The following is a 12600-nucleotide window of genomic DNA, read 5'->3' on the forward strand; positions in this document are numbered from 1 at the left end:
AACCTAAGGACAGGACTGTCCTCCCCATGGTGGCGACCCCTCCAGGGCAATGCCCTTCTCATGCCAATGGGAAGGAACACTTTCAGTTGCAAGAGGAGCTACGAAAAGTGGCCGAGGCAGAGGCCGCGCTGAAGGAGGAGCATCGCTGGAGGGAGGCCAGTCTGCAGGATGTGATGCGCCAGAAGGAGGCCATGATGAAGGACGAGATTCGCCAGAAGGAGGCCATGATGCAGGCGAAGCTCTTTAGAGCTCAGGAGGAGCTGAGGATGGTTCAGAGAGAGATGGAAGACTCCAGAGAGGTGGCCGGAAGGGAAAATAGAGGACTCCTGACCCGAAGGAAGACACTCCAGGCGAGGCAGAGCGAGCTTCGCCCCAGAGGACCGTGGGCCAACCACTGCTCTAAGGCCGTGCCTCTTCTGACCTGCAGAATGGAGAAGCAAAAAGCCTTCACTCCAAGGAAAGCCCTTCCTTTCAAAGGAGACAACCTTGATTATGGTTCTCCAATGGAAGACGGCGGATGCGCAGAATCGCACTTTCCCTCTGCGCTTTCCCATCAGGAGAGACGTCAAGTGAGCCCTTACAGCCGTGGGCTAGAAGACGTCCCCTGTGGAAGGAGAAAGTACCTCAAGAAAGCAAGGCTCCCTGAAAGTGACGTGTCAGCGGCACAGGCTGCGCAGGCCCACTTCAGAAATAACACCGCATGTCTGGATGAACAAACTCTGTCAGTGGAAAACAGATATTTGTCCCCTACAAGTCTGATGTGCCCTATCGCTGAGCAATTTCCATATGAGAATAGCCAGAGTGGAAACCCTCAGCTGGTGCCCTGTGAACTGTGTCACAGGAAGTTTGCTGTAGAGAGGTTGGAGAAACACAGCAAGATCTGCAAGAAGCTTCAGAATTCAAAGAGGAAGGTTTTTGACTCTTTCAAGCACAGGGCCAAGGGAACAGAACTGGAGACATACATCCATAAGAAGAAGGTTAGACCGCCAATCGTGGTAAGGGCTATCCTTAAACTCTTTCCAAGCTTCCCTTGTTTTCTCCTAGAGTCAGACTCAGCTTATAAATCAATGTAAACAATAAATAAGTGTTTTATGAAGTACTCTTCTGAAAAACTGCCGCAAAGGCACATTTGCCAGACAGAATAAATGGGTCTTAGTGACCTCTGAATTCTGTTGTAAAAATCTACATGAGATATCAAGCAAATAGCACTCACGGGAAACAAAACCATAACTAAATTGTACTCTCTACCCAATGACATGAAAGGTAGGCCCAGAAAGCTACGTTATTACTGTATTGATATTTTCTTGCCTTGTGAATGGTTTGCGACCAGACTGTGTACGCAGTGCTAGTCTGGACTTTTTCTGGAAGCTGTTTCATTGGTTTCATTTCCTGTTCCCAGCTGAGAAAGAACAACTGGAGGCAGAAGCACGAGGATTTCATTCGGAGCATCAAATAGGCCAGGGAGGTGCAGCAGGTGATCACGCAAGGAGGGAAGGTTGTGAACCTGCCCCAGCCCCCCGCGAATCCAAACCCCGACTACGTGCCCTGCCCTCACTGCGGCCGGCGCTTTGCCCCCAGGCCGGCACAGAGGCACATCCCCAAGTGTCAGCACATCAGGAGCCGCCCCCCTCCTCCTCCTCACAGATGAAAACTGATGTGAAGAAGAGTAAAAGAGTCATGATCTTGGCTCACGACTCACGTCCTGCTTTTTCTTTTTAGAAATATATTTAGCACAGTTCATCCGTATGATGATAAAAAAAATGTTACCTTGTTTTAATAAAATGATTTTTTTTTGGTGGACTGGTGTTTGCGTAACTGTGGTTATTTCAGTTTTTTCCCTTGCGAAAATGTGTGTCGACCGTGAAAATAAATTTCAAGCTGTTCTTATCATTCATACACCTTGACCTCCTAAAATTAATTGTTCAACCTGGAACGTACAATTAGCAGGCAATAGAACAGGTCACATTGGCCTTGGAACCATCAAAAAGTAGTATTCACACATTCTCGGCATCAATTTTCCTTAAAAACAACTGAAAAAGCAAGGTAAAGAGTGATTGATTTTTTTAATGAAAGTTATTTGATTTAATTTATTTAATTTTCATAATATTTGAAATATGTTGGGATTAATGTGACTCAATATTATCTGCAGCTCTTACACTCCAGGCACCTGATAAAGTGGAACGCAGTGTCTTTGCCTTACATGGCGCTCAGCTCTTCCTCAATCCCAGCAGAAGCAGCAGCCTCCGGGTCCTGCCTCATGCACAGCTTAAAATGCAACACCGAGTAATACAACAAACAACAGGGAAAACCATTCACGATCAGACACATCCGTTGATTGCTGGCTCAGTAAAGGGACATTGCTGTGGTCCACGCATGAATCTGTTTTCTAAGTGCCTTATCCAATACAGTGTTGAGGCCAGTTTTCCCAGAAGCCATCTAAAGGGGAACACACAATAACTTATAAAACCTCCAATTTACATCACAAAATAGACTACATTTCAAGGTTAAAGAATTACCATGTTCTGCGATTCAGAACGAGGCAACAAAACTTCATGTAATCTGATGTGGCCCTGTGACATTGTAAAGGAGCAGGCTTGTGAATACATCTCGTTTAATCCAATGGAAATATTGCTCTCAACTTTTTTACGTTTTTGCCAATAAATAATATTACATTGTTAACTCTGCATAAAGAACCTTGGAATGGAACGTTTTTTGCAGTGAAATGTTTGCTGCATAACCTATACCTTTTCTCTCCTACATCACATTGCATTAGTCATTACAGTGATTAGTGAGCAGGAAGGGCTGCATCACATCGCAATTTGTGTGGAACTTGAATGCGAATTTGTTACAACATGGCGTAACTTACAGTACTTTCACAAAATTCATGATTTTGTGCTCAATTTTGAGTTTGTAAAGTTTTTCTATAATGTCAATGATTTTATTTTGTGACTGAAATTAAATACTTTTGTGTCTGCAAAATTGGGACTGTAGTTCCACCTTAACCTACTAGTACTGTATGTCTTTGGACTGTGGGAAGAAACTGGAGCACCTGGAAGAAATCCACACAAATGAAGGGAGAACATACAATTCCATCCAGACTGCACCCCAGGAATTGAACCCAGGACCCCAGCTCTGTGAACCACAGTGCCACCTCATTGCTATAGTCACTATAATTAATGTCAAAACTCATTTGCAAATGAGCAGCCTGGGATCCAAAAGGATCAAGACAAGGATCCAAACAAAGCACTCGCACTCCCGAGCTCCATTGGGTATGGTTAAAATAACTTTTTATAGTTCATCACATTCAAAGTGTGTGTACCTGATGAAAGTTTAACGCATTTGGAGGAGTTATTCAGGATTTTCTTTCATTCAACTATTTCAAGACCCATTATTTTCAGATGTTGTAGTATACGTGAATAATGAAAGGCCTTTATATTACACAATGAAGGAATGACTTCGCAGGTGTGAAGAATAAAAGATTAATTCAGCTCACTTTGGGGAGTTTCACAATGGCCCTCCTTAAAGAAATGTGGGTTTGATTAAAGGAGTGAAGAAAAAGCTGAATAATATTTGCTTCTGTAAACGTAATCATCTCAAAATATGGTTGAAGAAATTGAAGAAGGTTAAACATAATCCAAAACGTATACGGTCAATTTAAGTACAACCAGAATTCTAGTGTTTATGCAATGCATCTGTGGGTTGATATGAAATACGGCCGTTCTTAAACTAAACGAGGTTATCGAGAGCATATTCCGAGTACGGCTGTGGCCAGTTGTACTTTGATCTGCGAGGACCGTATCTTATCCTGAACTGGCTGTGCGAATACCGTCCTCTGCTGGCAGAAGGAATAGATTACAACGGCACTGTATTGGCGATTAGTCCTATTGCTAAAATATTGAAACAACAAGGAGTCCGCGGAGTCAAGCAATGCTGAATGAACAAGTACCTGAAATTCAATAGGATTTTGTGTATTGATTACAAATAGGTGTGAAATTCTCATGTACAGTGGTATTCATGGATTCCTTACACAAGCAGCCGTTGTTATGATACTTTCGTAATCTGAATATAAATCTTTTATCTACTTGAAACTGTAATTATTGAATAGATTAATGTCTTTGAAATGCTTCATTAACTGGGCAGTTTCCATGTTTGGAAATGTTTTTATTTTGATTGCTGATTGCTAGATACTGTATGTTTAATAGGCATGCTGTTAATATTTTCTACAAGAGCCAAATAAGACAGTTATGCTGTAGTAAGTTCTATATAAGTTATATAACATAAGTTATATTTTGTTCTGAGGTCAATTTGAATCTCATACTAAATTACTGGTGTCCTTTTATCTGAGAAACACTACCTGATTGATCACCTGATGCCTAGAAATTAGCATGCACAGTAGCCCAGCGTTTAGCATTGCTAGCTCACAGTGCTGAGGCCCTGGGTACACTTCTGGACCTGGGGTGCTATCTGTATGGAGCTTGTATGTTCTCCCCATGTTTGCATGAGTTTGCTTTGGGTGCTCCGGCTTCCTCCCACAGTTCAAAGAACTACTGGTAGGTTAATTGGCTTCTGGGATAATTGGTGAGTGTCTGTGTCTTCCCTGCACTGGACTACCATCCAGTCCCAGGTATCTCCTGCTTATTACTTTCTGAGGCTCTGGCTCCCCCGTGCCCCGCGACCCCCTGACCCCCTGACCCTGAATTGGATGAAGCGGTTAGAAAATGGGTGGTTTCTGTTATGCTCTGGTCATGCTCTGCCATAGCAACAACTTGTAAAAAATGCAGATGCTAGGATTTAACTCAAAGAAGGAGCTCAGATCACTGTGTTGGCATCACTGTACAGGTGTCCGGTGTGTTTTAGAACATATGTTAAAATCTTATTTACTAACTTCTAGACTTTTTACCCCCCATATCAGCCTGCAGGTGCACAGTGGTCTGTGGACACCCTCCTTGCTCTGTCGTAAAACAGGAAATAAAAAGCAACTGGTTTTGACTTTAATGCACTGAGACTGTGGAACTCACAGAACTCTCTTGTCAGAAAGGCAGCTTCTAACAGCTTTTAAGTGAAGACTAAGAACACTTTTCTATTTTATTAAAATAGATGATATATGTTTTGTTTAAATATATGTTATAAATGTTAAAACGACAGCTCGTATAAGCTTGTATTTTTACCTTTCGATCATTTTTAGAATTGCTTTGAGTTGCTTTTACCATGATAAACAGTACAAAATATGAGGTGTTGAACTTGTCAAAAGTTTTAAAGCGCTTTATGACGTAAAGTGTGATGACAGTCCTTGGCGGTCTATGTAACAATTCTTCTTGAAGTAGGTCATCAGGCCAACAGTATATAAACATTACAGCTCAAGTGCTTTTGTATCTGAACGCTTTTAGGTAAGTAATTTAGCAGCTGCGGTATTAATCGTGATTTTAATGGCAAATTCAATTGCAGGTAAAATAAAAATGGCGGATAACTTTCTTTCTAGCTTCGTGAAGCGGTCGCGCCACATTATACATATATACCATAATAAGAAACATAATATGTACAATAGAATTTTTCACTTTAAGCTGGCATTATCCAGAACCGGGTCAGGGCCCGGACCCGGACCGTGCAGTGTGGTCCGTCGGCCTTCTAAAGATGTTTAGGAGATCGAGGCGCCCTTGGATTTGATTAGAAACTTGCATAATTTCTTAACTTGACCCCATTATCCTAAAAAAAAAACGGCCAGGCCCAGACCAAAGCATGAAGGCTGCGAGGATCGGGGGACTCTCATTTTTGGTCACAGCGTACAGTAGTAGATCAGTAACCTCTGTTTATCGTGATAACATTTAATTATTTTCCAGTACTTTTTTAAATGATAAAACACATTGTCTCGCCAGTTTTGCTAAAGATACGGTTTTAGTGTTTACGCATAAATTTGTAAGCCGTAGGTTTAAATCTCGTGTTCTTATTTGCCTCATTTTCATCGTAAGAGAGGCGCTCGTTTGCGATTTACGCGCTGAATATTGTAAGCAGAGGAGCCTTAAGGCACAGCCTCGCCTTAACACCATCGTTTGCATTGTTATTGTCATCCAGAAAAGCAGTCGTAAGAAAATGAATCTGTGCCAGCTCCGAACATTAAAAAAACTATATCTAGACTGCAAATACATCCCAATCTTACTATCAACACGTTTTAAGAGCCCTCTCCTTTCCACCGGTATACAAGCTAAGAGAGAAATGTTGGAAATCCCATCTGAAGTAGCCCTCGTCTCAGCTTCGGAGCTGTGAGCGATGGGGATCATAATTAAAAGGGGTACAGTTACTTTGAAATTGTGTATGTGATACTTAAATTTAAATAAAATAAAAAGATAAATTATATAACACAGACTGCTATCAATGTCCATGTGTTTAAGACGTATGAATCGGTTTTAAATCAGGCACACCCCTTTACTTCTCACAAATCCAACTGGAGTCTCAGTCCGTCGTCGCGATGAATTAGGAGCTCAGATGTAGGCTAAGTGATTGCAATTTACTTATTTAAAAGAACCACTTCAAATCAAAAGGGAGACATTTTGTAATGGTAGTTATCGTATTATACAGTATACGTAATTGTAGATATACAGTACATAAAGGGTATGAATAGGTGTGAGCTTTTACTGTATATTTAATATTTTATCTGACCCATTTGTAGAAACCGCCTACTCAGATTTAGTTAAGTGGTCTGCCACCATAAAGACAGAAAAATATAATGACATCCTGTTACATTAACTGTAAAATAAACGCCGTAACTGCGGCCATATGAAAATTTGGATAAAGATTATACAAACATCCTAAGGAGCTCTATGACATATGAGCGTCGTAATAATGGTTTACCCAAATACAGATATATCACATAGGGAGATGCAGTCAAACATTGCATTGCTATCGTCGTGGTGAACTATTTCTCCGCTGTTTGAGACTTGTTTGGTTAGTGTCATCAAATATTCTTGTAAATTTGTAGCGAAATCGATATACTGTATCATAATCCTTCAGCTATCTATAATGTAGTGAAACGGCTAATTAATATTGATAAATTCCCTTATTCACAGTGACTTTTGCTCAAACCCCTGTTGCATAATGGGTTAATTTTATATAAAAAACATTTATATCATAGATATAATACAAGCTTTGAAATGAAATAGTACATTTCCAGGTTTCAGTTAAACATTTTTAAAAAAGCTCATGACTTTAAGCATTCTGAACATTGAGAATGTTATTTGGGAATCAAATGTTTATTATAATGTTTATGTTTAAGATCTGTCTCCTACTGAGTCAGCATGCAGCATTCAACACCATTAGGTTTAATATTAAAAAGTTGTGTATTTCCTGAATTGTTTTTTTTATTCTTTTCTATTAGACCATACTAGACTGTGCAGGATATCATTTATTTGCCATTTTTGCCTTTTCCAGATACCTGGGAAACAAAGCTCATATCTCATTTGCCAATGGAGCCCAGTCCTAAGCCTGGTGCTCTGTCCCCCTCCCCGAAGGACACAGACTCGAATCGACCCGCGCCCTTAAGGCGACAGGATCTGATCTCCACGTACTGCCCGCCTCCCAAGATACAGCTTCTGAAGGACACCTTCCAAGAGAAACTGATGCAGGAAAAGGAGAAAAAAATGATCGCCATATACAATCGACGGCAGGAGGCGGCTCTACAGAAGATGAGAAAATCTTTCCAATATGTCAAATACGCTGCGGAGAAGAAGACGGGGAACAGCTATCGCTTCCAAACCCAACAGGGCCCCGAGAAGAACATTGTGGGGTATGATCGGTCTTACCCCCTGAAGCCTATGGGTAACAGGAAAGTCTCCGGCCCTGGTGAGGTTCCGGCTGTGGACCGCCCGGAAGCACAGAGTGATTCCTTGTTTGCCCCCACCCCGCCTCAGGATGGTCATGAGAGGCCCTGCGAGAGGCCGGGCAGGAGGGGCTCAAGAGTACGCAAACCTAAGGACAGGACTGTCCTCCCCATGGTGGCGACCCCTCCAGGGCAATGCCCTTCTCATGCCAATGGGAAGGAGCACTTTCAGTTGCAAGAGGAGCTACGAAAAGTGGCCGAGGCAGAGGCCGCGCTGAAGGAGGAGCATCGCCGGAGGGAGGCCAGTCTGCAGGATGTGATGCCCCGGAAGGAGGCCATGATGAAGGACGAGATTCGCCAGAAGGAGGCCATGATGCAGGCGAAGCTCTTTAGAGCTCAGGAGGAGCTGAGGATGGTTCAGAGAGAGATGGAAGACTCCAGAGAGGTGGCCGGAAGGGAAAATAGAGGACTCCTGACCCGAAGGAAGACACTCCAGGCGAGGCAGAGCGAGCTTCGCCCCAGAGGACCGTGGGTCAACCACCGCTCTAAGGCCGTGCCTCTTCTGACCTGCAGAATGGAGAAGCAAAAAGCCTTCACTCCAAGGAAAGCCCTTCCTTTCAAAGGACACAACCTTGATTATGGTTCAATGGAAGACGGCGGATGCGCAGAATCGCACTTTCCCTCTGCGCTTTCCCATCGGGAGAGACGTCAAGTGAGCCCTTGCAGCCGTGTGCTAGAAGACGTCCCCTGTGGAAGGAGAAAGTACCTCAAGAAAGCAAGGCTCCCTGAAAGTGACGTGTCAGCGGCACAGGCCGCGCAGGCCCACTTCAGAAATAACACTGCATGTCTGGATGAACAAACTCTGTCAGTGGAAAACAGATATTTGTCCCCTACAAGTCTGATGTGCCCTATCGCTGAGCAATTTCCATATGAGAATAGCCAGAGTGGAAACCCTCAGCTGGTGCCCTGTGAACAGTGTCACAGGAAGTTTGCTGTAGAGAGGTTGGAGAAACACAGCAAGATCTGCAAGAAGCTTCAGAATTCAAAGAGGAAGGTTTTTGACTCTTTCAAGCACAGGGCCAAGGGAAAAGAACTGGAGACATACATCCATAAGAAGAAGGTTAGACCGCCAATCGTGGTAAGGGCTATCCTTAAACTCTTTCCAAGCTTCCCTTGTTTTCTCCTAGAGTCAGACTCAGCTTATAAATCAATGTAAACAATAAATAAGTGTTTTATGAAGTACTCTTCTGAAAAACTGCCGCAAAGGCACATTTGCCAGACAGAATAAATGGGTCTTAGTGACTTCTGAATTCTGTTGTAAAAATCTACATGAGATATCAAGCAAATAGCACTCACGGGAAACAAAACCATAACTAAATTGTACTCTCTACCCAATGACATGAAAGGTAGGCCCAGAAAGCTACGTTATTACTGTATTGATATTTTCTTGCCTTGTGAATGGTTTGCGACCAGACTGTGTACGCAGTGCTAGTCTGGACTTTTTCTGGAAGCTGTTTCATTGGTTTCATTTCCTGTTCCCAGCTGAGAAAGAACAACTGGAGGCAGAAGCACGAGGATTTCATTCGGAGCATTTCATTCGAAGTGGGCCTGCGCGGCCTGTGCCGCTGACACGTCACTTTCAGGGAGCCTTGCTTTCTTGAGGTACTTTCTCCTTCCACAGGGGACGTCTTCTAGCCCACGGCTGCAAGGGCTCACTTGACGTCTCTCCTGATGGGAAAGCGCAGAGGGAAAGTGCGATTCTGCGCATCCGCCGTCTTCCATTGGAGAACCATAATCAAGGTTGTCTCCTTTGAAAGGAAGGGCTTTCCTTGGAGTGAAGGCTTTTTGCTTCTCCATTCTGCAGGTCAGAAGAGGCACGGCCTTAGAGCAGTGGTTGGCCCACGGTCCTCTGGGGCGAAGCTCGCTCTGCCTCGCCTGGAGTGTCTTCCTTCGGGTCAGGAGTCCTCTATTTTCCCTTCCGGCCACCTCTCTGGAGTCTTCCATCTCTCTCTGAACCATCCTCAGCTCCTCCTGAGCTCTAAAGAGCTTCGCCTGCATCATGGCCTCCTTCTGGCGAATCTCGTCCTTCATCATGGCCTCCTTCCGGGGCATCACATCCTGCAGACTGGCCTCCCTCCGGCGATGCTCCTCCTTCAGCCTCTGCCTCGGCCACTTTTCGTAGCTCCTCTTGCAACTGAAAGTGCTCCTTCCCATTGGCATGAGAAGGGCATTGCCCTGGAGGGGTCGCCACCATGGGGAGGACAGTCCTGTCCTTAGGTTTGCGTACTCTTGAGTCCCTCCTGCCCGGCCTCTCGCAGGGCCTCTCATGACCATCCTGAGGCGGGGTGGGGGCAAACAAGGAATCACTCTGTGCTTCCGGGCGGTCCACAGCCCGAACCTCACCAGGGCCGGAGACTTTCCTGTTACCCATAGGCTTCAGGGGGTAAGACCGATCATACCCCACAATGTTCTTCTCGGGGCCCTGTTGGGTTTGGAAGCGATAGCTGTTCCCCGTCTTCTTCTCCGCAGCGTATTTGACATATTGGAAAGATTTTCTCATCTTCTGTAGAGTCGCCTCCTGCCGTCGATTGTATATGGCGATCATTTTTTTCTCCTTTTCCTGCATCAGTTTCCCTTGGAAGGTGTCCTTCAGAAGCTGTATCTTGGGAGGCGGGCAGTACGTGGAGATCAGATCCTGTCGCCTTAAGGGCGCGGGTCGATTCGAGTCTGTGTCCTTCGGGGAGGGGGACAGAGCACCAGGCTTAGGACTGGGCTCCATTGGCAAATGAGATATGAGCTTTGTTTCCCAGGTATCTGGAAAAGGCAAAAATGGCAAATAAATGATATCCTGCACAGTCTAGTATGGTCTAATAGAAAAGAATAAAAAAAACAATTCAGGAAATACACAACTTTTTAATATTAAACCTAATGGTGTTGAATGCTGCATGCTGACTCAGTAGGAGACAGATCCTAAACATAAACATTATAATAAACATTTGTTTCCCAAATAACATTCTCAATGTTCAGAATGCTTAAAGTCATGAGCTTTTTTAAAAATGTTTAACTGAAACCTGGAAATGTACTATTTCATTTCAAAGCTTGTATTATATCTATGATATACATGTTTTTTATATAAAATTAACCCATTATGCAACAGGGGTTTGAGCAAAAGTCACTGTGAATAAGGGAATTTATCAATATTAATTAGCCGTTTCACTACATTATAGATAGCTGAAGGATTATGATACAGTATATCGATTTCGCTACAAATTGACAAGAATATTTGATGACACTTACCAAACAAGTTTTAAACAGCGGAGAAATAGTTCACCACGACGATAGCAATGCAATGTTTGACTGCATCTCCCTATGTGATATATCTGTATTTGGGTAAATACAGATCACGTAATTCAGGGAGCACTGTTACGTCAGGTCACCAACCATTATTACGACGCTCATATGTCATAGAGCTCCTTAGGATGTTTGTATAATCTTTATCCAAATTTTCATATGGCCGCAGTTACTGCGTTTATTTTACAGTTAATGTAACAGGATGTCATTATATTTTTCTGTCTTTATGGTGGCAGACCACTTAACTAAATCTGAGTAGGCGGTTTCTACAAATGGGTCAGATAAAATATTAAATATACAGTAAAAGCTCACACCTATTCATACCCTTTATGTACTGTATATCTACAATTACGTATACTGTATAATACGATAACTACCATTACAAAATGTCTCCCTTTTGATTTGAAGTGGTTCTTTTAAATAAGTAAATTGCAATCACTTAGCCTACATCTGAGCTCCTAATTCATCGCGACGACGGACTGAGACTCCAGTTGGATTTGTGAGAAGTAAAGGGGTGTGCCTGATTTAAAACCGATTCATACGTCTTAAACACATGGACATTGATAGCAGTCTGTGTTATATAATTTATCTTTTTATTTTATTTAAATTTAAGTATCACATACACATTTTCTAAGTAACTGTACCCCTTTTAATTATGATCCCCATCGCTCACAGCTCCGAAGCTGAGACGAGGGCTACTTCAGATGGGATTTCCAACATTTCTCTCTTAGCTTGTATACCGGTGGAAAGGAGAGGGCTCTTAAAACGTGTTGATAGTAAGATTGGGATGTATTTGCAGTCTAGATATAGTTTTTTTAATGTTCGGAGCCGGCACAGATTCATTTTCTTACGACTGCTTTTCTGGATGACAATAACAATGCAAATGATGGTGTTAAGGTGAGGCTGTGCCTTAAGGCTCCTCTGCTTACAATATTCAGCGCGTAAATCGCAAACGAGCGCCTCTCTTACGATGAAAATGAGGCAAATAAGAACACGAGATTTAAACCTACGGCTTACAAATTTATGCGTAAACACTAAAACCGTATCTTTAGCAAAACTGGCGAGACAATGTGTTTTATCATTTAAAAAAGTACTGGAAAATAATTAAAGGTTATCACGATAAACAGAGGTTACTGATCTACTACTGTACGCTGTGACCAAAAATGAGAGTCCCCCGATCCTTGCAGCCTTCATGCTTTGGTCTGGGCCTGGCCGTTTTTTTTTTAGGATAATTATGCAAGTTTCTAATCAAATCCAAGGGCGCCTCGATCTCCTAAACATCTTTAGAAGGCCGACGGACCACACTGCACGGTCCGGGTCCGGGCCCTGACCCGGTTCTGGATAATGCCAGCTTAAAGTGAAAAATTCTACTGTACATATTATGTTTCTTATTATTGTATATATGTATAATGTGGCGCGACCGCTTCACGAAGCTAGAA

The 12600-nt window shown here is 43.0% G+C and overlaps 1 protein-coding gene across 1 annotated transcript in view; it reads left to right on the forward strand.

Annotated features, from left to right (window-relative positions):
- The window catches only part of LOC148635288 (uncharacterized), a gene marked incomplete at its 3' end in the record, with an annotated part of 46802 nt that extends 38330 nt beyond the window's left edge, over positions 1–8472 (forward strand). Inside the window, exon 3 of the mRNA XM_088623619.1 lies at positions 7423–8472. Coding sequence (XP_088479745.1) covers positions 7458–8472 — 1015 coding nt within the window. The remainder of the gene's footprint in view (positions 1–7422) is intronic.
- Between the last annotated feature and the right edge of the window lie 4128 nt (positions 8473–12600).

The sequence above is a fragment of the Lepisosteus platostomus genome, unplaced genomic scaffold (assembly GCF_059453375.1).
Source record: "Lepisosteus platostomus isolate fLepPlt1 unplaced genomic scaffold, fLepPlt1.hap1 Scaffold_29_H1, whole genome shotgun sequence".
NCBI classification, from domain to species: Eukaryota; Metazoa; Chordata; class Actinopteri; order Semionotiformes; family Lepisosteidae; genus Lepisosteus; species Lepisosteus platostomus.